The sequence below is a fragment of the Empidonax traillii genome, unplaced genomic scaffold (genome assembly GCF_003031625.1).
Source record: "Empidonax traillii isolate 1590-97213 ecotype Southwest subspecies unplaced genomic scaffold, ASM303162v1 scaffold252:size1141739, whole genome shotgun sequence".
In the NCBI taxonomy this organism is placed as follows: domain Eukaryota; kingdom Metazoa; phylum Chordata; class Aves; order Passeriformes; family Tyrannidae; genus Empidonax; species Empidonax traillii.
Window position 1 is genome coordinate 479,380 of NW_020955445.1, and position 22,421 is coordinate 501,800.

The 22,421-nt window shown below is 41.9% G+C and overlaps 1 protein-coding gene across 1 annotated transcript in view; it reads left to right on the plus strand.

The window, feature by feature from the left end:
- Positions 1–9,548: 9,548 nt before the first annotated feature.
- TRHDE (thyrotropin releasing hormone degrading enzyme) overlaps positions 9,549–22,421 on the plus strand; it is a 201,032-nt gene continuing 188,159 nt past the window's right edge. Inside the window, exons 1-2 of the mRNA XM_027889092.1 lie at positions 9,549–10,434; positions 15,807–16,080. Of these exons, the coding sequence (XP_027744893.1) occupies positions 9,620–10,434; positions 15,807–16,080 (1,089 nt within the window). The 5' untranslated portion in view covers positions 9,549–9,619. The remainder of the gene's footprint in view (positions 10,435–15,806; positions 16,081–22,421) is intronic.

Here is a 22,421-nt window from a genome sequence, read left to right on the forward strand (position 1 = left end):
CTCAGGCTCTGTCTGGTTTGCAGCAAGGTAATACGTTTGCAGAATGCACAAGGCCTCCTTGGGCCAGAGAGAGAGGGGGAGGAGAGGGAGAAGATACAAAAAGCCTTGGAGGAGGAGGAGTGGCTTTGCCTTTTGCCCCTGGAGCCTGATGCATGTACTGCCATAAAAAAGTGGTCCTTGCATATGAAAAGACCCTTTTTTTCAATCTTTCAAAAGCCTTGGCATTCTTGGGAAGAATACCTGCATATGTTTACCTTACAGCTACTATTTATCACCCCTCTCCTTACTAGCAAGATTATCTGATATATGACTGCTTGATTAAATTTCAGAGATTTTCAGGGATGACTTATTTTCCTTTATAAATCTGTATTTAGTAAGAGACAATGCAAAGGAGCTGACTAGCTAAAAACCAGAATTTGTAAGCTTACAGTCCTTTTAATGTGTATGCAGAATAAAATGACAAAGACGTTTTATTTGGGGGCTTATAATATAGAAAAACTTCTTTCTTATAGCTTTCAAAGTTGCCAGCTTTAAAATCCCCAACAAAATGATTAATAAAAGTAACAAAAAGGGCTCTTTAAAAATTGGAAACCAGAAACATTCTCTCTGCTCCTTTCAAGAAGACAAACTGACCATAATTCCACTGTCCATAGTTCCTTCAAGTAATGAATGAGGATGTGTTTGTGCCATTCTGTAAGGTGAGGGGACAGTTGAGTTATTAGTGCGGTGTTAGAAAAAACTTATTGTCACCACAGTGCAGCCAAGTCTTGATCTGAACGTACTTTGCAGTAGACATGTCCCATGACACTTTTAATTTTTAGATATGTTTTTGAATTTCTGTGCTTTATCAGAAGAATCTGAAGTGTGCAAATCCACCTTGAATTTCACAAGTACGTATGTTACGATGCAGTATCTGATAATTCATCTCTTCTGAAAGTAGGATTAGTGGGAGTTTACAATTATCTAGCTTTACTTCTCTTGAAAAGGTGTTGCAAAACTAATGGCAGTAAGATACAGAAGCATTTTTCTTGTAGCAAAAATCACACAAGTCAGAGGTTGCCACTTACATTTTCCAAGGTAAGTTTGATGATTATCCTGTAAATGAACATTGATTTTTTTTTTCTGTAGATCCCATTACTTTCAATCCCAGAGAGATTGTCCTGTCTTCTTGCATACCTATTATAAATGAATAGAAACAATTTTCTTCATACATTATTGTGATTTTTTTCTTAAAAGAGAGATACCCAAAGCCCCTAAACCACAACCTCCTCCTTTCCCCATGATGCTCTGAATGCCAGATCCAATTATTTTTAGTGCAGGAGAGATTTCTGTGCTTTTATAACTGGCTGACCCACAAGGTGGCACTAAAGAGAAAAGTGACAACTTGGCTAATAAAAAGTGAAAACCAAAGGCAAAATACCATATGCTGAATCAATATTATTTTAATTAGGAGCACGCTTCCTTTATTGTCAGTTAAATTTTATTTTGTGAAAAGCCTTAAAGCAGCAAAGATGGTTCACTGCCCCTGTCCCACACCAAAAGTTAAGTTTTTAAGAGAATAAACGAGACATGGGTCGTGTATTTATCACAGCTCCAGAATCTTAAGGAGGATAATTGTGATAAAAATGTAGTTAATTAATTTTCTTCTCTGAGGAATAAAGGAATTCAAATGAACTAAAAACTGAAAACTTCTTTTCAGTCATTAGTCATGTTGGTAAGAGATATGACACAAGGAATTATTTATTGTCTATGAATGGACTGAATGAATTTTCTACTGGAATATTTTGATTGTTAAATTGTTCTGCCTTTGTTGTTCAGTGCTCTGGTCTTATTTCAAATATAAACAAATTATTTGAAACAAGAGGGTTCTGTGACAATAAATTTTATACCAACAGGGGTTAAATCTTGCCACTTTGAATTCTCACCAAAAATATCTTAATTGTGAAACTCAATGGAAAAAATTGCATCTGAGTAACCTCTTTATCGCCAGAGTAGCTATAATATTTGTAATCCTTCTGAGATGTGTGCCTATGGCATGAGCACCATTAAGGGCGATAGGGGGCAGGAGTCTACCTGCAGAGACAAACTCAGAATACTACCCATGCATTAAGAATAAAAAACCCTTAAAAATATCATGAAATATTTTCTGCTAGTTGAGTGGTGTTACAGAATACCTGGTAGTGTGCTCTGAGACCCATCAAATGATGATATATATCGGTAATGCATTTTGATGCTTAATGAAATTGCAAATTTACAATGTGGAAATCAAGAGTGACACACAGGTAGCTTGAAAGACTGGAATCTAGAATCATTACTAAGTAGGATATTTTCATGTATTTCAAACATAGGTCGAAGTTTAAGTGCTGTTGGTGCATTTAGATTAGTTTTATCTCTGTGAACAGTTACTTGTTTTGGTTTTGGTTTTGTTTTTTAATCAATAACTGGTATTCTATATTCAAAGACCTTGTTTGATTGGTTCATATTATTCATTGTGTAAGGAAATGGAAGTATCCAGTCCTCGGGATCTCAGTAAAATCAAACCCAGACAAATTTTGGCCAAGAATTGCACTGAGGCAAATGATCTTCCCCAGTCAGCTGAACTTCTCTTCCCCTTCATAATTTGTCCCCCTCATTTATGACTCCCCTTTGGCACTTGCTCCACTTTAAAGGCTAGCCCAAAGAAAGCCATGTTTCAGCACGTACCAAAGTGCTTTAGTGTAATCAATTATAAAGTCACAGCAAGCTTAAACACACCCTGACCTTTTCCTTGCAGTCTTTATTCAGAGAAAATTTGGGATTAATCAGCATTTGGAATGAGGAATCTCACAGTGATTCTCTTTGTAGACGCTTGTGATTGTTTTTACAGATCATTCTTCCTGAAGGATTGCTGCGGACTGTATTTCCCACAGCTGTTAAATTTTGGCCACATTTCTGCAAAAATTGCCTATTTGATGCTTATCCAGGACATTTGGCAAACCACAAATCCCTACAGTATTTTGATTGTCAAGATCAGTGTAGGTGATCAGTGAAGGGTGAAGGTAAAGATCAGTGCATATCCTTACAATTACTCAGGGAGTCCATAGCAGGGTACAAATGGTTAAGGTGGACCTGACAAAATACATTCACATATTCATATAATGCCTACTGGACACAAATATGGGCCTGAGGCAGGTGATTGTAAAACACAGGTATTCCTGCATAAGTTGGAATGCTCTAGCTTAGCTGAGTGAGGAGACTCGTGAGGAAACATCCATATTTTTGCCCTGTAAAATGGAAATGGGATACTGACAGAAACAAAAGAACACAGGATATTTATAATGCTTTACAAAATGCACTAAACTGCACTGAAATCCTGTATTGAAATCCAGTACCAAAAGGATGAATATGTATTTTAGAGTTAAATGGATAAAGATATTATCTACAGATGTTTTAAAAAATGTGGTTTAATCTAAATTTTAATGGAAGTAAACACTTGCCTTGCCCACTACCATGGTCCTTGTATTTTTTAATGAAAAAGTGCAGCAGATAAGACACACCCTAGGCATGGAAATGTTGGTTCCTTACATAATCTGGAGTTTCCATAAATAGCTCTTCTTCTTCTCCTGAGACAAACCTCTTACTACTAATTGATTCCAATTAGCCAGTTTTAAGTGTAATTATTCAGTGAAAGAAACAAACAGTATTATATCTATGCTATGCATTCCACTACTAACAACATGGCATTATTGAACTTGTGGAATTGAAATGGTTCATGCATGGAAAAAAAATGTCTTCAAGAAGCTGTGTTTAAAAACACTGAAAAAACCCCCCACGTTGTAAAGATACTGAAATGTACTTTAACTAAAACTTGCTAGTGGAAACCTTGCTTTCCTTCTTAAACTACTGCTGAAATTAAGAAAAAGAAATGAAACAAAGAAAAGAAAAATCAGTTGCTGAGGAGATATGGATAAACATGAAAACAGAACATCTGGGGAAAAGAATATATCTCAGGCACCTAAATTGAAAATTTTAAGTATTTATTTCTCATGAAAGTAGATATTTTTATCCTAAAGCTTGAGAAAGAAAATGCTGAGTTTTGGGGGAAAAAGAAAGTATTATGATTTTGTAGGATAGTACTGAGTAGTTTAAAAGGATTGAAATATAAAGGAAGAAAATTTCAAAACAAAGGGTGGCAATGGTATGATTCCAAAACACAAGGTGAGTGGGAAGCAGCAGGGGGTCACTGGGGGCCTGGTGGTGCACAAGCAATGCTCTATTGATGTGTCCTCTGATGTTCCTTCCAACTTGAGAGGTGACAGAAAACAAAGAGGTGATGATAAGACAGAAAGAAAAGAGGGGAAGAGAAGGATCCAGATTACTAGGGAGCCTCTCTCTGTCTTGTCTTAAACTTCCAGCTTCTCTTTAGATAGGACTTTACTCACAGCACAGACCAGCACCAAGCCCCTTCCTCATATATCTGTTCCTTTAAAAAAGGAAAAACAAAACCTGTCCAAGATAAAGCCTTACCTAGTCATCTGGACATCTCTAATTATACATTAAACATAAATAGTACTTAATGCCAATGAACTCAAGTAAGAAAGAAGGTCATTTATACAGGTGACCTGTGGGTGAAGGAGCAGAAAATGATGGAAGGAATGTTCCTTTTCTTTGTATGTTTAAGCCAGCACAAATCACTGTGTGTCAGCTTGTTTTACAATCCAGTGTTTTCACTTTTAATTAGAAAGTCTTTCCCGTAGCGTTTTTCTTAGCAGCAATTTTTAAACTAAACAGAAGGTGTATTCCCCAGTGCCATATGTTAAACCTGACATATTACTGAAAATGTCTTCTGGAAAAAACACCCAAACCAAACAAAAACCAACCCCCAAATCACTAAAAGTAGGACCACTGTCCCAATCCACTCCCTCTGGCCTATTTGTAAGCCTCAAGAGGACTCATCTGTCCTCTGTAAGGCAGAGCCATTTCTTTGGGGAATTCGTCATAACTGAAAAGCCAGTGATGATGGACTGATAATTTCTTCTTTGCTTTGCTTCTAACCTGTGTGGCTTGGAAACAGTCAGCTGCTACTTGGTCTTGTAAGTAACAGTCACATGGATCTGTGTCTGTGAGAGGTGAATAGTTCATAATACTTTGAGAAGTTACCTCCTTGATGTTCTTTGACCAGTATGTTTGCAAGCTATGAACTGTAGTCCACTTTAGGACTTAAACAGGAGGGGTTAAGACCTATGGGTAACCTTGACTTTGAAGTATGCAAGGAGAATCCAACTATGACCAGGGAAATGCCTGAATGAGGCTGAAAGGATCAGTGGAGCCCTGACTGATGTGGGCTGATGCAGTATTTTCCCCTTGTAATTCGTCCCAATATAAATTCCTGTAGATTTTTGTCTTTGCATAGAAGGACATTTTTTTGAGCCCCTTACCATATTTGGTATTTTTTGTTTGTGGGGTTTTTTTTTTGGTTGGTTGTTTTTTTTTATGTTTGTTTGTTTGGTTTGGCTTTTTTGTGAGTGGAGTCAGTATGATTAAGTCTGTCTGTAAACCTCTGCTATACCCAGATGAATGAAGGATGGATCACTGGGGTTAAAAAGCAGCAATAGGTGGGCAGACTCAGAAAACTGTAATGTGCTGATCCCCAGTTTGGATGAACTGTACCCAGCTGCATGATATATAGTGAGGTTGCTCATTTACAGAGCTTTTCTTCCAAGACTGTAAAGCACCAGTGTGAATACTGAGAGGTGTTGTGTGCAATCTTAATGTAACATAAACTACAGCTTTATGGGGGTCCCTCATCAGCTCTTTACTAGCCATGCTACAAGCTGGTATAGAATTGGAAACTGTGCTGTCTGAAGTATATACATGTTTCTTCTGATACTTGTCTAGGGAGGGCCATCTTCACAGCAATTCAGTTAAGGTGAGACATACTCGTATTTTGTATGAGTATGTGAAACCCTAAGCTATAAGCTCATAAAACGAGATTGCATACAACATGTTGATGGCCTAGGGGAAATTTTGAACAACAGGGCGTCATTATTGGGATTTTACTGAAAAAATGATCAATGATCCCATGTATTTTCCAACAGTCTTTGCAGAAAGACCAAGGGAGTTGCAATCCACATCTATGTTTGTAACTGTGGACAAATAAAAACCCAATAATTTTCCCTAGATGTACACAGGTTGTTTTTTGGGAGCCCTATGCCTTTGTATTTTCTCAGCAAAATAGCTATATATCAGTCTGTACACAGAACTACTTGCAGAGAGTAGCATTTGAGAACAAATTATTAAGTTAATACCTCCCTTGACCTTTATCTGGTCAAGCTATGTTTTAGAAACATGTCATTACTAATATGAAGAAGAGGTTAACTTAGTAATGTGAGGTTTTAGAATGATGGATGAGTTGAGGCATATGAGCTACTTAACATAGTACCTAGCTGCACCTTCTTACTGTAAGTCTCCAGAGTGTCAAGAAACCCAGAGGGAAGTGGAGAGGAAACCTCTCAGTGCTCTGTTTGAGCAATGACAAAAGCTGGAGGTGAATATAAACAGCCTTAACTCCCATCACTCATGCCTCGTGCCAGTATTTTGAGTGCTATTTCAACTTGGCTTAAAAGGAATCAGCCTCATGGCTTCTTACTAGCATGCACCTTAAACCTTTTACGTACCCTCTCCCAGTACTGGCCCTTCAGTTTATAGACCAATATTCTCAAAGCTAAGTTGTGTGACTGACTCCGTTGGCTGGGGTTGGAAGATCTCATCCTGGAGAGTTATGTATTTGTTATTTGTACATCAAGAAGGTCAGAATGATGCTCCCATGCTGTCACGCACACAGTTGTACATTCCCCTTTAAAAGTGGCAGAGCTGGTTAGCCCAACTGCCTGCCACTCACTGCTCTTCTGAGCAGGTTTCACAAAAACCTTAACCTGTGAAAGCTGTAACAATTCAATTGTATTTAAATAAAAATGTGATTAAAAATTAAAAATATTTATAAATGACACATACTGTTCCACTGTATTCCAGGCTACTTCTACTCTTCAATCACAGCTTTGCCTGAATGTCTCCATGCACTGCTGATGGGAACAAACATAACTTAAAAATCAAATGCAGAGAGCGATAGAGGGAAATACTGCCTATCTTACTAACGCCTGATACTGACAGCCTGCATACAAAATCTTAAAAGCACTTCCTTTTCTGGCCACTTTTAAAGGGTTTAATGAAACATATAGAAACTGACATTTTAAACCTGTAGCTTTAGATGTTAGTTTGCCGTGTCAGGGTTTTGTTTGTTTGGTTGGTTTTTTTGTTTCCCCACCACTCTCCACCCTCCAAATCACATAGCAATAGTTTTCTACCCTTCTGCTTCAAACTTCAGTCAACAAATAATGAAGGCTATTTTCAGATAATAAAATGTTTCTGTTCTTTGGCCTATTGTAACAGGTGGGCAGTCAAATATCACCAGAGGAAATATGTGGGAATGCCAGTTATGGACCCAAATCTTAGTCTTCCTAGGACGTACAAACAAAATTATCAAGTGTATCACCATACTTATAATTAAGAATAGTTAAGATTACAAACATTTTTTAGACCATGCTCATTTCCTTCCAGGGACAGTAGAGCTAAATACAATCCTTCTATAGGAATATATAAGGAAATATAAGGAGTATATAAGGAAGGTAGTAAATTCCTTATATTTTAACTCGTAGTCCTTAGACTTAAAATTGGTTTGAAAGTCAGCAAGTGATCATTCGTATTCTACAACAGCATGCCAAGTGATGTAACATTTCTAGAAGATGTCGCAGATGCAGGGAAAACAAATCAGGCATTTCCTCCTGAAGTGAAATGGCTAATACATCATATTTCATGAAACTCTGCAGAATTGCTTGGCTTATGAAAGAAGTGTAGGACTTGATTTTTATTTTTTTTTCTTTTTTCTTCACTATGGAAAATAAGGCCTTTATCCTGCAAATTGTTATGTATGCATTTAACTTGACGTGCAGCATATATTCCTGTAGATTCCACAGGACTGAATGCCGTGGATAGAGACATCTGTAACTGCTTACAAGACTGGAGCTAAAGAGCTTCAAAAAAGAAAATGAACAGAGGTAGGTTTTGAAGTACGCAAGCAAAATAACTGGAACAGAGATGCTTTCAGACACTGATCTACATCCTCGCTGTATATATTAATTCTGTGTTTCTGCAGTCCCTACGTGCAAAAGTTTGGGGACAGGTGGAAGAAGTGGGCTGATTCAGTTCTCCAGACTGGGGTTCGCTCCAAGGGCTACTCAAGCGAAGTGTTGCTACATTACCCCAGGCAGCATTTAACATATCCTTAAAATCCCTCCAGCTGAGGAGACGGGTTCAGCACTGGCAGTCCTGGGTCCGCGGAATAACGGCAGGGAGATTTCTGAGAGTCCCAGCCAGAGCTTACGGAGCGATTTTTTTTCTCGGCATATTAATCCTATCGATTTAAGTAGGAGTATTTATCCTTTTCTGAGCTCCATCCCCACGTTAGTATGACAGCACTATTGTCGTCCAAACACGTAGTCGGCGGCTCTTTATTAAGTCTCTATAAATACGACACAGTAAGGGCGTTCAATATTTATGTGTCGAGCACACGCATTTGTGTGTAATACCGGGCAGTCCTGCGGTTCGGAGGCTTTGCAGCCGCCCCGACCTCGGCAGCTGCCCAGCCCTCGCTCTCCGCCCGCCCCGGCTGGGGCTCCCGCCGCCGCCTCAGCGACCTCCCCCGGAGCCGCCGCGTGTGACACACCGGAGAAAAGCCTCCCTCATCCCCGCGTCGCCCCCGCCTCCCGCCCCCGCCCGCTCCCCCGGGGCGCCGCCGTCACCGCCGGCAGCCGGAGCAGCCGCTGAAGCCGAGGGGCGGCGGGGCTTGCCCGCCTCTCCCCCCTTCCCATCCCTTCCCTTCCTTCGCCTCTCCCCAGTGCCTATATATAGCCGCCTCTGCTCGATTCAGCCGGGAGACTGCTCTGTACCTGCAGGAGACAGGAAAGAGAAAATAAGAGGAGCCGCGAGGAGCGACTCTCCGGAGCCCGACCCGCTCGCAGGAAGAGGAGGACGGGCCCGGCCCACGTCGCTGTCCGGTGCCACCGCTCCGGTGCCGGGCGAGCCCCGCGGGGACGGCCCGACTTGCGCGGCGGCGCCCCGGGGGCGCGCATGGCTCGGGTGCTGCCGGGGCCGGGCGAGGAGCCCGACCCCGGTCCCGGCGGCTCGGGACGCGGGGGAAAGAGAGCTCCCTGCGGGCGGCGGTGCTAGCGGGGGGGCCGGGGCGGCAGAGCCCTCCCCCTTGGCGCCGAGGTGTGCTCGGCGGCATGTGCTGAAGTGCCCCGCAGAAGCCGCACAAGTTGCCTGCGCTTCGCGGCCCCGGCGGCCGGACGGCGGAGAGCGCCCGCCGCCTCCTGCCCGACCTGACCCGACCTCGTCCCGTATCCCCGCCCGGGAGCCGCTCCCCGGCGGGGCTCCCAGTGGCCAGGGTGATGCGGCTTGTCGGGAAGTGAGGGGCGGTGCGTCCCAGCTGGGCTGAGAGCCCCCCTGCCTCGGAGTCTTCCATGCTTTCGGGGTCCCCTCGGGTGGCGGCGGCCCCGCGGGAGGCGGGGGCGGCGCTGCCGTGATGGCCCTGGAGGAGAAGCGGGAGAAGCGCCCGCCCGTCACCCCCATGATGATCGAGGAGGAGGCCGCCCTGCGGAACGGCAGCCGGGGACTGACGCCGGGACCCTGGGCCGAGGCGGCGGGGCCAAGACCTCGCACCACGGAGCGGCACATCGCCGTGCACAAGCGGCTGGTCCTGGGCTTCGCTGTCTCCATCCTGGCGCTGCTGGCGGTGACCATGATCGCCGTGCTGCTCAGCGTCCGCTTCGAAGAGTGCGGCGCCGCCGCCGACGGCCCGCCGCGGGCCAGCGGCAACGGGAGCCTTTCGGGGGCGGCCCGGCAGCCGCCCGGTGCGGGGCAGCCCCACGGCCGGCCAGAGGAGGAGGCGCGGGGCGGGGAAGCGGCGGAGGAAGAGGAGGAGGAGGAGGAGGAGGAGTGGCAGAGGCGGCAGGAGTTGCCGCTCTGGGCCCGGCCGCGGCTGCCGCGGCACCTGCGGCCGTTGCACTACAACCTGATGCTGAGCGCTTTCATGGAGAACTTCACCTTCAGCGGGGAGGTGAACGTGCAGCTGGAGGTGCGCAACGCCAGCCGGTACATCGTGCTGCACGCCCACCGCATGCACATCGAGGCGGTCCGCGTGGCCGAGGACAAGCTGGCTGGCGGCGTGCGGGTGGCCCGCACCTTCTTCTACCCCCAGACACAGGTGTTCGTCGTGGTCCTCAACCGCAGCCTGGAGGTACAAAGAAGTTACAACCTCAAGATTATCTACAACGCCCTCATCGAGAACGAACTGCTGGGCTTCTTCCGCAGCTCCTACGTCCTTCACGGCGAGCGAAGGTAGCGGAGCGGCCGCGTCGCCTCAAACCCAACTTGGTCCGAAGTTGGCATCCCCCTCGCCGAACTTCGGGCGAGGCGGCGCTAGGACCCGGCGGCCGCGGAGCCGCCAGGCGGGTGATGCCGCGGGCTCCACTCGCCTGGCCCCGGCGGTGCCGCCGAGGGGCGCGGGGCTCCGCCGGCCGCCCGGGCAAGGGCTGCGGCGCGGAGGAGCGGCCGCCAAGCCCAGTCGGTCGGTGAGCACAGGCTGGGCCTCGCCTCCCGCTGCCACCGCTCGCGTAGGGTCCCCGTAAGGCTGGCGCTGGCAGGGCGGAGCTGCGGAGGCTCTGGGGGACTGCGAGTCCTTGCCCGCTCCGCGCCACCGGCTGGTGTCGGGAGAGCGGCTGGAGGGTGCCGAGGCTGAAGGGCTGCGTGGGAGCGAGCAGGGGCGGGCGGAGCTGCCCCGGGCTGCGGGGGGGACGGGGTTGGGGCCGTGCGGGAGGCCGGGTCGGGGTCAGCCGGGGCCGCCGGCAGATGAGCGGAGCGCTCCGCCTGCGCGCCCGCCGGGGCGGCGAAGGCTGCGAGTCAGGAGATGCCCCAGCGCGGCTTGGGGACGGACGGAGGTAACGAGCCAATTTCCAAGGGTGGCAAGAGTGAAGCAGACCGTCCGCTCGGTCCATGTCGGGGCAGGCCCGGAGAGGAGTCTCCGGGTCTGTTTAATGACTCCGTGTGTGTTTGGCTGCCGTGTGCCCTTGTGTGACAGAGCCTTGCCAGCAGCGGGACTTCTATGCTGGTTTAATTTTATTCTATTATCCGAAGGAAGAACGTGAATGTGAATGTGATTTCACGTAACGTGAATACGTTTACACCTCTGCAGCTGAGTCGCTGTAGGTTTATACCCTGCGACCGGGCAAACGTAACTAGTTTTCCTGCAGAACAGGATTCAGTTTTGATTTGTATTTACTCATGTTGTTATAGCCCCTTGGGTTCCTGTCGAGGCCCTTGTTAGGTAGGCAAGGTCACTGAGAAGGCCCTCGTTTAGGCAGTTAGAGAGGCTTTCTTTTTTAAAGTAGTTTTCTAACCACAGTCAGGCTTTGTAATTGAAGAGAAGGATGGCATGGGCTTCATGGTTCTGGCATGGCTTATCATTTTAGAATTAGTTTATTTTTAAGCCGTCCCTTCTTGAAACATCTGTAGATGAAACACGTGCAGTGATGAGTTTTCCTGAATCTTACTGTTTTATACTGCGAAATGAAACAAAGAGTTTATAGTTGGAAGAGCTGGGCAAAAATACTATGTCAAACATGAAAAGCATCCTCACCAACCGAATTAAGTCAAAAGCCCTTTTATTAAAACGTATTTTCATTACTATGATTACTGACAGTTTTTAAGCAGTCTGTTAGAATTGCAAGCAGGATTGAAATTAAGTTTTTGCAATTTGTCATCAAAGTGAAATAAAACGGAAATTTGCAAAAGCATGGTCGTAGGAAAAGATGCGGATAAAATGCCTGTTACCACGGATGATTGAATGGCTGGGGTAATTGAGAGTTCTTACAGACCTGAATGGAAATGGGCAAATCAGAAAACAAGGTACTGTTAACAGCAGGGGGTATAATTCACTTTACAAATCTGAGAAGTTATTTAAGCAGTTATTATTCTTGTGTACTTAGACTTTGTATAGGAGTAATTGAAGTGTCAAATAGGTGTGGCAGTGACATTTTTCCAGAGTTACTGTACTATGCTTCAATACAGATTCCCTAGTTAAGATTTAAAAACCACCACCAACAAAAAAAGGTCCATTCACTTTTTCAGTCATCAGAGTAATTTAAGATACAGGATGGAAGGCATATAAAATGTGTTTCCCAGTACTCTTTGTGTAACTTTCCAGATAAAAATTGCTTTGTTTTTAATACACTAAGTAAAGTAATGCAAGATCTAAGGATAGATACCTTACCTTATGTAAGGTAGCATTGCTATATTGAAATCGATGGCATGTTATTTCTTTACACCAGTTCATTTATATTTCTTTCCATAAAATGTTTTCAAAACTGTAATCATCGTGTGGTTATAGTTTCAGGTGTTAAATAGAAGTAGTGTTTTTCAACTGGCACAGGCTTAATGACTCACTATAGTATAAAGTGAAAAATACACTTCTAAAGCAGGAAACTTTTGTGATCAGAGCACAGTCTTACGATGTAACAATTTGCATTTTTATTAATAACCCATTTTTTAATGTAATACATATAACAATTTATGGTCCTTAAATGTGGACAACTTCTATTATGATAGACAGACAGGCTTCTTACATGCTCCCAGAGACTTTGATGCTCCAACAGGGCTTTAGCTTTTGACATCAGATTAAAATACAGTAGCCTCGTTGGAGTAAAGTTGCTAAAGAAGGGCCCAAACCATATTTCTTTTCCACTTTTGTTGTACATGAAGAGCTAATAACTCTGGGTAACTGTGAGGCATCACAAACATAGTAATACCTTTACTTTATGATTTTTTTTTCCTAAAGTTACTTTCTGTGGTCTTCACAGGTGAAAGTCATTAATCAGTCTGAAATGTTGACAGCTGCATAAAAGCAGCTTCTGACTTAAGTCTTTTCTACTCTATTTGAGATGTAAAATGCAAGTGATATGCTACAAATTTACTTTGCATTATGTGCCAGAATTTACTGGCAGTAATCAACAGACATATAATACAGAGCTACTGTAGAGTACTGTAAAAATATGCAGGCATAATTTAAGTGAACGTCAAACTGTGGCTTAAATGAAAAGGAAAAAAAAATTCTTACATCACACAGACAAAACAAACAGACATATTCGTTAGTCTTGTAACAACTAAGATGTCAAAATAGATAGGTTGTTGAGGAAACATGTCTTCCTTTAACAGATGAGATGGCATTAAAACAGCTGTGAAGTACTGCTGTGGGTATGAGGAGAAGACAAGCTGCAAGCCTGTCATTCCCCCAAGTAAAACTTTATATGTTCGTATTTTTGGGAATTGGAAATACAAGTGTTGGTGCCCAAAGTGGTGTGTAAAGAGATGGATGAAATACTCAGCTTGCTCTTCACTTTTATTATGGTATAGAAGTTTCCTTGTTTTACTTGAACACAGAGACAATGTTGTGGGTTTAGTTTGGGTTTTTAAAGTATAAATGTTTAGTTTTTGGGAAGCAGTTTTAACTTTTTGTTTGTTTTGCTTTATGGCACAACAAGCAAACAAATTTGATAGTAATGCACATGTTATAAATATCACCTTTATTGGTAGTTGATATATTTCTAGTATGAAATATTGACCACCGAGTGTTTGCCCAATTCCATCTATGTGGATACATATCTACCTGTCTGGGAGAATACAGATGATGAGGCGTTTACCAGGGTTATCAGGATTTATTACCTGGTGAAGGGATTGTTTCAATGGCCTAATGAGTATTAAATATAAAAGTATTAAAGAGAGAGGTTGGGGAGGGGGGAACAAGGGAAAGCTTCCTTATTTGGAGAGTGTCACAGTATAAACAGTATTCCCTGAGTACAGATTTACATGTATGTTGGACCTCATTAAAATTATTAATTTCAGAGGAAAGTTCATCATTCTTGCTTTATTAATAACAGGCCAGTACAGTTTTCCATGCTCACTTGAGGCTTCTGCTGATGTCTGTAGCTGCTTAGAGTGTGCTTAGAATGCAGAATCAGGTCCACTTGAAATACTTTGCATATAAATTAAGTTGCTTTGCTCCATTTAATTGGCTGATTTGGCTTTGTTGCACTAGTACAAATCCACTGATAATATGGAATTTTTCTGTATTAACACTGGAATACCTGACACCAAATTTTTACCTTAGATTTAGCAGCCTTATGCAGAGTTATGGTTTTAGTAATGCATTTTTTGTAACAAGACAAGAAAAATGTGGTACGATGAATTCCTTCAATATGTACTAGCCAAAAAAGGCTTTTTATTTTAGACATAAGACTGATCATAAATGCCTCAGTGGTGGTAAAAATTTTCAAATTTAAAAAAAAAATTATCCTTATTTGAAAGAGATGATAATTCACTGGAAAACATATATCTAGTTCTACCGGGTGCAGATGCACTATAGCAAGAAAAAAGTATAACATTTCAATAAATTTATTTCTTCATTGTCTCTAAAATATGTGTAAAACCCAAGAAGTTTTAGAAAAAGTTAGTTAGATACTTCACTTTCCTTATGGGCTACCTATTTTCTTCCTCAGTGTTAGAGGGTATCACATTGCAGAATAATGGTTATAGACTGATTAATAATAGGTGCCACCGTTTTCATTATCTCAAAACTGTCCACCCATCCTCTTCCCTTTAGAGGAATAACAGATGATTAGTCAGCCTCTAAAATTTTGATAAATGTTTGCCTGGTATCTAAAATTGCATGGTTATTTCCACTGATGAAACCTTGCAATGTGAGAGGTGAATCAATACCACTCAAAAAGCCTATGTATGTGCAACTTTTACAGTTACATAGTTGGCCCATGGTAATTTTTTCACTCTGCATGCCACTAGAAAATACTTTTATCAAACCCCATAATTCAGCCTTGAAGTGTAACTTCTTGTTTCTGCAAAAAGATCACTGCACATGGGTTTTCTCTTTATGTGTAAGTCTCTACCCAAAAAGTTTCCTTTTCTGTATCTGATTTAAATCTCTCATTAATTGAAAATATTTATTTGTTCTCTCTAAAATACACTAGAAAAGGAAACCACATGTAGAACAGTGAAATAGTCTTTGCTTGTTTAAACATTTACTGACGCTTGTAATTCGGCAAAGCTCACAGAATTTTTTTTGGATGTGCACAGACACCACAGTGCTGTGCAGCACACTGTCCCAGGCCTACCTGCAGGCGATACAGGAGTAAACAGCAGTGGAAAACAATGACCCTCCTGAGTGCACTGTGTGACCGTAAGTTCTCGTGCCCAAAGAAAGGCAAAGTGCCCTGTCAGTGTCTCAGGGCAGAGTGAACTCCTCGAAGGCTGTTAAATCCTGGTTTGAACTAAGGACTGTACTTGTTTTACATTGTAACCACTAGTGGCTCACTTTTTTTCCCACGTATTGATGAAAAATACTGCTAGAACCTAAAGTTTGATGCAAGACAAGGAGTTATTTATTTAACATCATCGTGGTGTCTGCAAATTTGTATGAAATTCGTAGACCATTACTTTGTATCAATTGCATTGCAGTAGAGGTAGTAAGAAAGTGATAAAGCAGTGTTCAGACAGTTGTTTGAACTGTTTTCAGCAGTTATACAGTTGTATTTTTCCCCACTCTAGACCAGAATAGTCAAGCAATGTCTTATTTGGTATGTTTATGCATCAAGTGCTGGGCACAGTTACTAATCACTGTTTATTTTTGTTTATTGCTTTTCTAGGTTTCTTGCTGTTACGCAGTTTTCTCCTACTCATGCCAGAAAAGCCTTTCCTTGCTTTGATGAGCCCATCTACAAGGCCACTTTCAAAATCAGCATCAGACATCAAGCAACTTACTTGTCTTTGTCCAACATGCCAGTTGAAACTTCTGTTTTTGAAGAAGATGGATGGGTTACAGATCACTTTTCACAGACCCCTCTTATGTCCACATATTACCTAGCTTGGGCAGTGTGCAATTTTACATACCGCGAAACTGTCACCAAGAGTGGAGTAGTTGTAAGTATTTCTAATGTATCAAACACATTTCACTACTTTGAAAACCCTCACTTTTTATAGGGGATCCTACCATCAAGTACTTTAACTATTTTCTTGATTAGCATTTCTAAAATTTGCTAGTATGTTTAATACTGGTGTGTATCATTTGTGACCTTTTCTGGAGGTTTGTCTAAAGTTTTTGGTTTGTCTTGGGCTTTTTGTAACTGGTTAACTTAGTAGGTGTGTTTGTCTGATGAAATTTTAAGCTTTTAAATATACCATTTCACTTTGCTTTGGTTTTCTTGGAAAGTTTTGTCTTGTTTTTTCTATAGCCTTTTCAGTACCAGTGTTCACGAGACTATTAATTAAAAGAAAGCAGTAGTACTGGGTTAAGAAAGCAGTAGGGTTTCCAGTCTCCTTCCTTCAGTACTGACACGTCCTGTGGTTTGCTGTGTGCTAGCTCAGGAGGCTGATACAGTAATCTCTATCTTAGATCTTTTGCTCAGGAGCAGGACTTTGTAACCTAGCTGCTTCCTGAGGTTGATGGAAGCACTAATTTTCTGAAACCATTGTTTCCTGATATGGCACGGTTCCAGGAGTTACACTATGACCTTTATTTATGTAAGTTTTGGTTTTGTGTACAAAGATCAAGCTCAAAACTGTATAACAAGCCAAAACATACATGAGAAATGCTGTCAGCTTAATAGAATATTTCACAGAGCTGTCATCTTGATTTTTCAGGTGAACATACAGAGAAATCCTTCCTTCATAGTTACTGTGAATAACAAAACAGAGCTAGTTCTGGAAGCAGAGGACTAGACAGCAGTTTGATCTGTGCACCTGAGCAAAGGGATGTTTACCCTTTTGCAAATGTTGTATGACTTTGTGCTGTAGCGTGGGGGCATGAGGAAGGACTGCAGGCTGGTCATATCAGGAAATATCTCCTTAAATGCTTTGAGCCAGCCTAAGCACTGTACTGCTGTGGAGGGAGCTGCTCCCATCTTCCCTGAACCAAAGGTATTCTTTACCTTCCTTGTGCCAACCTTCACCTCTGTACAGCCACATGATCTGGCTGAAAACTGACCTGAAAAATAAATGAAAATGCGGTAAGTTTTCAACCAAAACACATCTCCAATCCAGTTTTTTTTTGTGCAGCTGCCAGAGCCCTAGCATGGATTTGAGGCTGTGCTGATGGAAGGTTGACCCAGGAAACCCCTTTGGATTGGCATCTCTGATTTAGGCCATACTGAAGGAGTCAGCAAATAAGTCTTGGTTTTGTCACTGGAACAGCTGGATAGGATATGGGGGGCCTTTCACTTCTCTTCAGTCCTTTCGTACCATGGCTGACAGATTATGACACTATTCTCTGGCCCCACAAAAGAAGCAACCATGACTAGAAAGTGCTTCTTTGAGGTGCTTTAACCTAGGAGTACAAGGATATGGGAACTACTGAGGCCATACTTGCGGTTCTCATGTTACTTTTGATGGCTGAAAGGCTTTGAGTTTGTGGTTTGGATTTTCAGTGGGGTTTTAGTGTATTTATTTGTTTATTTTTCTAGATTGTTTCTCTTGTCAGTACAGTGAGTTAATTTAGAAAAGGAACTCAAAAGTGCCAAGGTAAAGAAATAAGGAAAGAGAAGTGGATGCTTGGTTCTTAGTGTTACTTGCAGCAGATTAAATATTTGTACAGTTGCTATTGCTCTTGGGATGAGAAACTGGTTGCCTCTGACTTTTTAATAGTCATAGAACCATGGATTAGAAGGGACCATAAAGACCATCTAGTTCCAGCCCCCTGTACCTTGGGCAGCAACAGTTTCCACTAGATCAGGTTGCTCCAAAGCCCCATCCAACCTGTCCTTGAGCACATCCAAAGATGGGGTGTTTACAGCTGTTGAGGGCAATCTGTTCCAGTGTCTCACCACCCTCACAGTAAAGAATTTCTTCATTATATCTAATCATACCCTCTTTCAGTTTAAAGCTGTAACTCCTCATTCTATCACTACACTCACTGATAAAGTGGAGTGTTCACTGGCCTAGTAGAACGGGGTAGAGGTATCAGGCTGTTTCTTACTTGTTGTCAACCAGTATTGGAACAGACTTCAACTCAGGTAGGATTTGATGATTTTCATTGTAATGTACTTCACCTGGTAAAGGATTTAGCCTGAAATTAAGGATGCCTGATAGTTTTCAACTTTAGAAAACACTGAGGTCTCTAATAAGATGGAAGTTGTTTGGTGTATACTCTGGTAGGTAGGTCTCATGTTCCTTGTGCTCTAATACAAAGTGATGCTTGCAAGTTTGTGCTACGTAATGCTACCTTGTTATCTCACTCTGAAGTGTCCTGGGCTCATCTGAGAACCAGTTTCAAGCAGTTGGGCTTTCAACATTAGTGTCAGCAACTGTATGAAATGTGGGGATAGGCCTTAGGACCATCATCAATTTGAAACCTACTTTCTCTTTAACTCATTTTCTTGTAGTGTTGTTCAGAGCTCATATCCTGCAGACTTTTGCTGCTTGAGTATGTTTGGTAACCTCTTGTGTTTGGCAAAACTGGTCTCATGACTTTAGATTTAACACAAATCTGAAGAGAAAATCCAAGTATTTATTTGTTAGGAGTTTGTGGCTTCTAGAGCTTGATTATTATGCTTGAATCTATTGATTTAGAGCATTTGGACGTATGTATACTCCACCAACTTGACGGTATCAGTGTACAGAATTATGCCAAAAATTATGCAAATTAGTAGGTTAATCTTTGCAAGGACTTCAAGACCAAAAGCCTGCTTAGATTGAGATAGTTTGAGATTGTTTGGTTAGTCTAGAGTTTTAGCTCTTGCTTTTCATAATATACCTCTGTAATAGGGGCGTTATTGCCCAGGAATACCAGAATAGTTCACACTATTCACACACAATAGGGTTATTGGTTAAATATATCTTGCTATTTTTCAGTCCATTTGGGATCTGATCATCTTTAATCATGGTTCAGTTTTGTTGAAGGAGTATTTTTTAAGGTATGAATTCACAACAAGCACTTCAGAGCTGTGACCTTTCAGATGAATTGCTGAGGTAATCCATGTCTTTGAGTCTCTTAAATTGCAGTACCAGGAATTCATGGACTCTACTTGCCGAATTTGAAAATATCTGAATCCTTGCACATGCAATTTCCAACTTCTTGGTTTCCTTCAAAGCCACTTTTTCACTAAAATACAGTTACTCCCACGGCAGTTAATATAAATGTATAATAAAAGTGTTTCCTTGTAAAAATGAATGAATTTTCAGGAAAATTAAACAAACCTTCAGTTGAAGCACCATGATAAGCAATTTCTTGCATTAGTGAATCTTTCTTCAATTCAGTTAATGCATTGTATATTATATTTATTTTGTAGGCATACTGTAGACATTTAAAAGACTTCACACTGCATATACCTTTGCTTTTCTTTTGGCACTTCCCTAAACCTGGTTTTGATTCACAAAACACTTTGGGGGCAGGGGGCTGTCCTTTCAAATTTTGACAGCAAAGTTAAGATTTTAATTAAAATCTCACCTCTTTTCCAGCTGACCAGTATGAATAAAATGCTGTGGACAAGAGTGTATAAATTCTGAGAGGAACAGAATTAACTGTGAGATTAAAAACAGATTTGTTCCTCAAAACTGCTTAAGTATTAGCTGTTCATTTCAAAGACCTCAAAATTAGTTTAAACCTAAGTGTGACATTCAGTACAAGTCAGGTTATAAATAGAAACTGACTTTTGGAAAGCTTAGGTAGCCAATTAAACCAGGAATTTTTCCATATCCTATATAATTCTTGGAGACATGAAGACATTCTATATTTCATACACTAAAATTAATTTGGAATTTAGACAAGCAGTTATTTTCTAGGAGCACAGCTCAGTGGATGTAAATCATTAGCATAACTCTTTAGTCCATATGGATCTGATCAGAATCCCTTCCAGAGTAGGTAATTTAAAAGCAGAGCTGACTTTTTTATATGCATTGCAGATATATAATATGTTTTTTAGATTAATCTGGGATTACAGGAAATCACTGCAACTGCCTTTGTCTTTGGGCAGGGGCTTTGTTCCTGTGGAGAGGGTTGTGGTGCAGTCATCTATGTTGCTGTGGTCTAGGGAGCAGTATAGTTCTACCAGGGTGGTGCCTGAGGTAATGCGGTATTAAGGGAGGAGGGATGCCCTTGCAAGCAGGCTTAGCTAATCACTGTGTGGCTCTGGCAGGTGTAAGATGTAGTTGGTGAAAATCATGGGATCTGTGTCATCTTTGCCCAATATGATAATCCAGAAAACTCCACTTACCTCCACATGCTTGCTTGCTTCTCCTCTTACATTGCATTTCCTAATCATACCTCTTATATATATTCTTTGTCAATAATTCTTAAAAGCAAAATATTGCTGGCTGGATTGCGTTGTATGTTACATCATCTCTTTGTCTCTTTCTTTCATTGTTGTCTTTATCTGTGGTTTCAATTCACCAAGCCTTTTCCTACTATTGTTGCTTTATTATTTCCCCTGCTTGGATTAATTTTTACAGTACTTCATGTTTAGCTGTGCTTCTATTCTTCAAAGCCTCTGTTTCTCATTCCTTTGTCAGGTGAACATGGAAACTCACTATATCCTGCATGGCTTTTCACTGTCTCGTAAGTTATTTTAATTCCTTTTTTTCCTGCTAATTCTTTCTCTTTTCAGTTGGTGGAAGGAGTGGGCACTCAGGGAAAAAGCACAAAATATCAATTGAGATGAACATATTTCTGAGAAGAGATGTTTTGGGGTGATTCCCATTCTACCATTCTTTTTTGCTGTGGATGGGATGTGGAGATATGTATGGAAATAAAATGCCAACTGGCAGCTCTAAAATGTTTCTCTTGTCAGAGGGAGTATCTGATAAAAAGAAAGTGTGTGGAAAGGAGTGGAATCAGGAGGAATTCTGGGTGCAGGGGTTTCAAGAGACAAGTGCAAACAGTGCCAGAGCAGATGGGAATGAGCAGCTGTGAAAGAAAGTGGCTATCTCTCTGGGTGGTGGTGAGTGGGAGGAGGAATGCTGACGGTACACAGTGCCTTAAGAAGAATTTTGTGTGGTTTCGCTTTTCCTACTCCTGCGTCTATTCCAAAATGGTTGCAGCATGTGCTGCAGGGCTGGCGGTGTGTGCCTGGCAGCAGCTGGGTCAGCTGCTCGGGGCAGGACCTCCACAGTCTGACTGAGCCCATGTGCATTCCATTTTGAAGAGACCTCTGCAAGGGGGTATGTCTTGGTTTCAGTTGTATTAAACATTGCTGAGCAATTTGCCATAATACAGAAAAAGACCTTAAGGCTAAGGAAGATCTTATGATAAGCATCACGCCACAGTAAGGCCAACCTTTATTGCACTGCTTTTATTTTGCTATTACTTTATCTAAGGTGTAATTAGAGATCACAAGCTCCTGGTTAAAGATCTTACTTCAGTACTTTGCAGTGCATTTAAGTCTCTGGCCAATGCGGAGGAGCTGTAATATTTGGCTAAAGGAAAATTAGATAATTACTGTTTCCATGGTGCTCTCTGACTTAAAGAGAGCCTACATAAATGTCCTGGCACTGAATTATCTCAAGCACGTGTCTGGAGGGCTCACTATCAGTCAAAAAGGTATAGTGGTCTCAAAAATGGGATCCATGCAGTAATAGTTGCTTGATTCTGCCCAAGTGAAAAATTATTTTTATCCAGGAAGGGCTGGTGAAGAAAGGCAAATAAGAGGACTTAGATCAGAATTGGTGTGTGCCCAAAAGCTCATGCTGGTTTAGTTCCAGCACCATGGGGAGACTGTGGTTTTATCCATGTCCTTAAGACAAGATGACTGGAAGTAGTGTATTGGTTCTAGCTATCCATAAGATGCTGGGCAGCTGTGCTGGGCATCCCCTTATCTGCAGTGTGGGAGTCAGTCTGAGGAGACTAAAGAGCTGACTTTTATTAATAGTGTAAAAAAAAAAAAAAAACAAACAAAAAAACCAAACAACAGAACCCATAAAAAAACCCATGTTGGACACCAAAAAAACTTTTTTTGTCATTTATTAGTTCCTAGAAAAAAATGAAAATATCAGTTCCTGTCTAAAATAATATCCATGTTTCGTGCAGTTCAGCCTGTAGCCTTTAGAAAATTATTCTGTATTTGAAAAATATATTAATGTTTTTATTTAATAGGAATGACCTCAAAACCAAGCAATTTCTGTCAGCTAATGACAACCTGGATTAAAGGCCTAAGGCTCTTCTTTAGGCCCTCTCTTCAGCTGATGCTTAGTGACTGCCAGCAAAGTCTCTTCATCAGTTATTATTTATTAATCAGTATTGAAACAATTATACATGAGATAATTCTTTGTGGGTG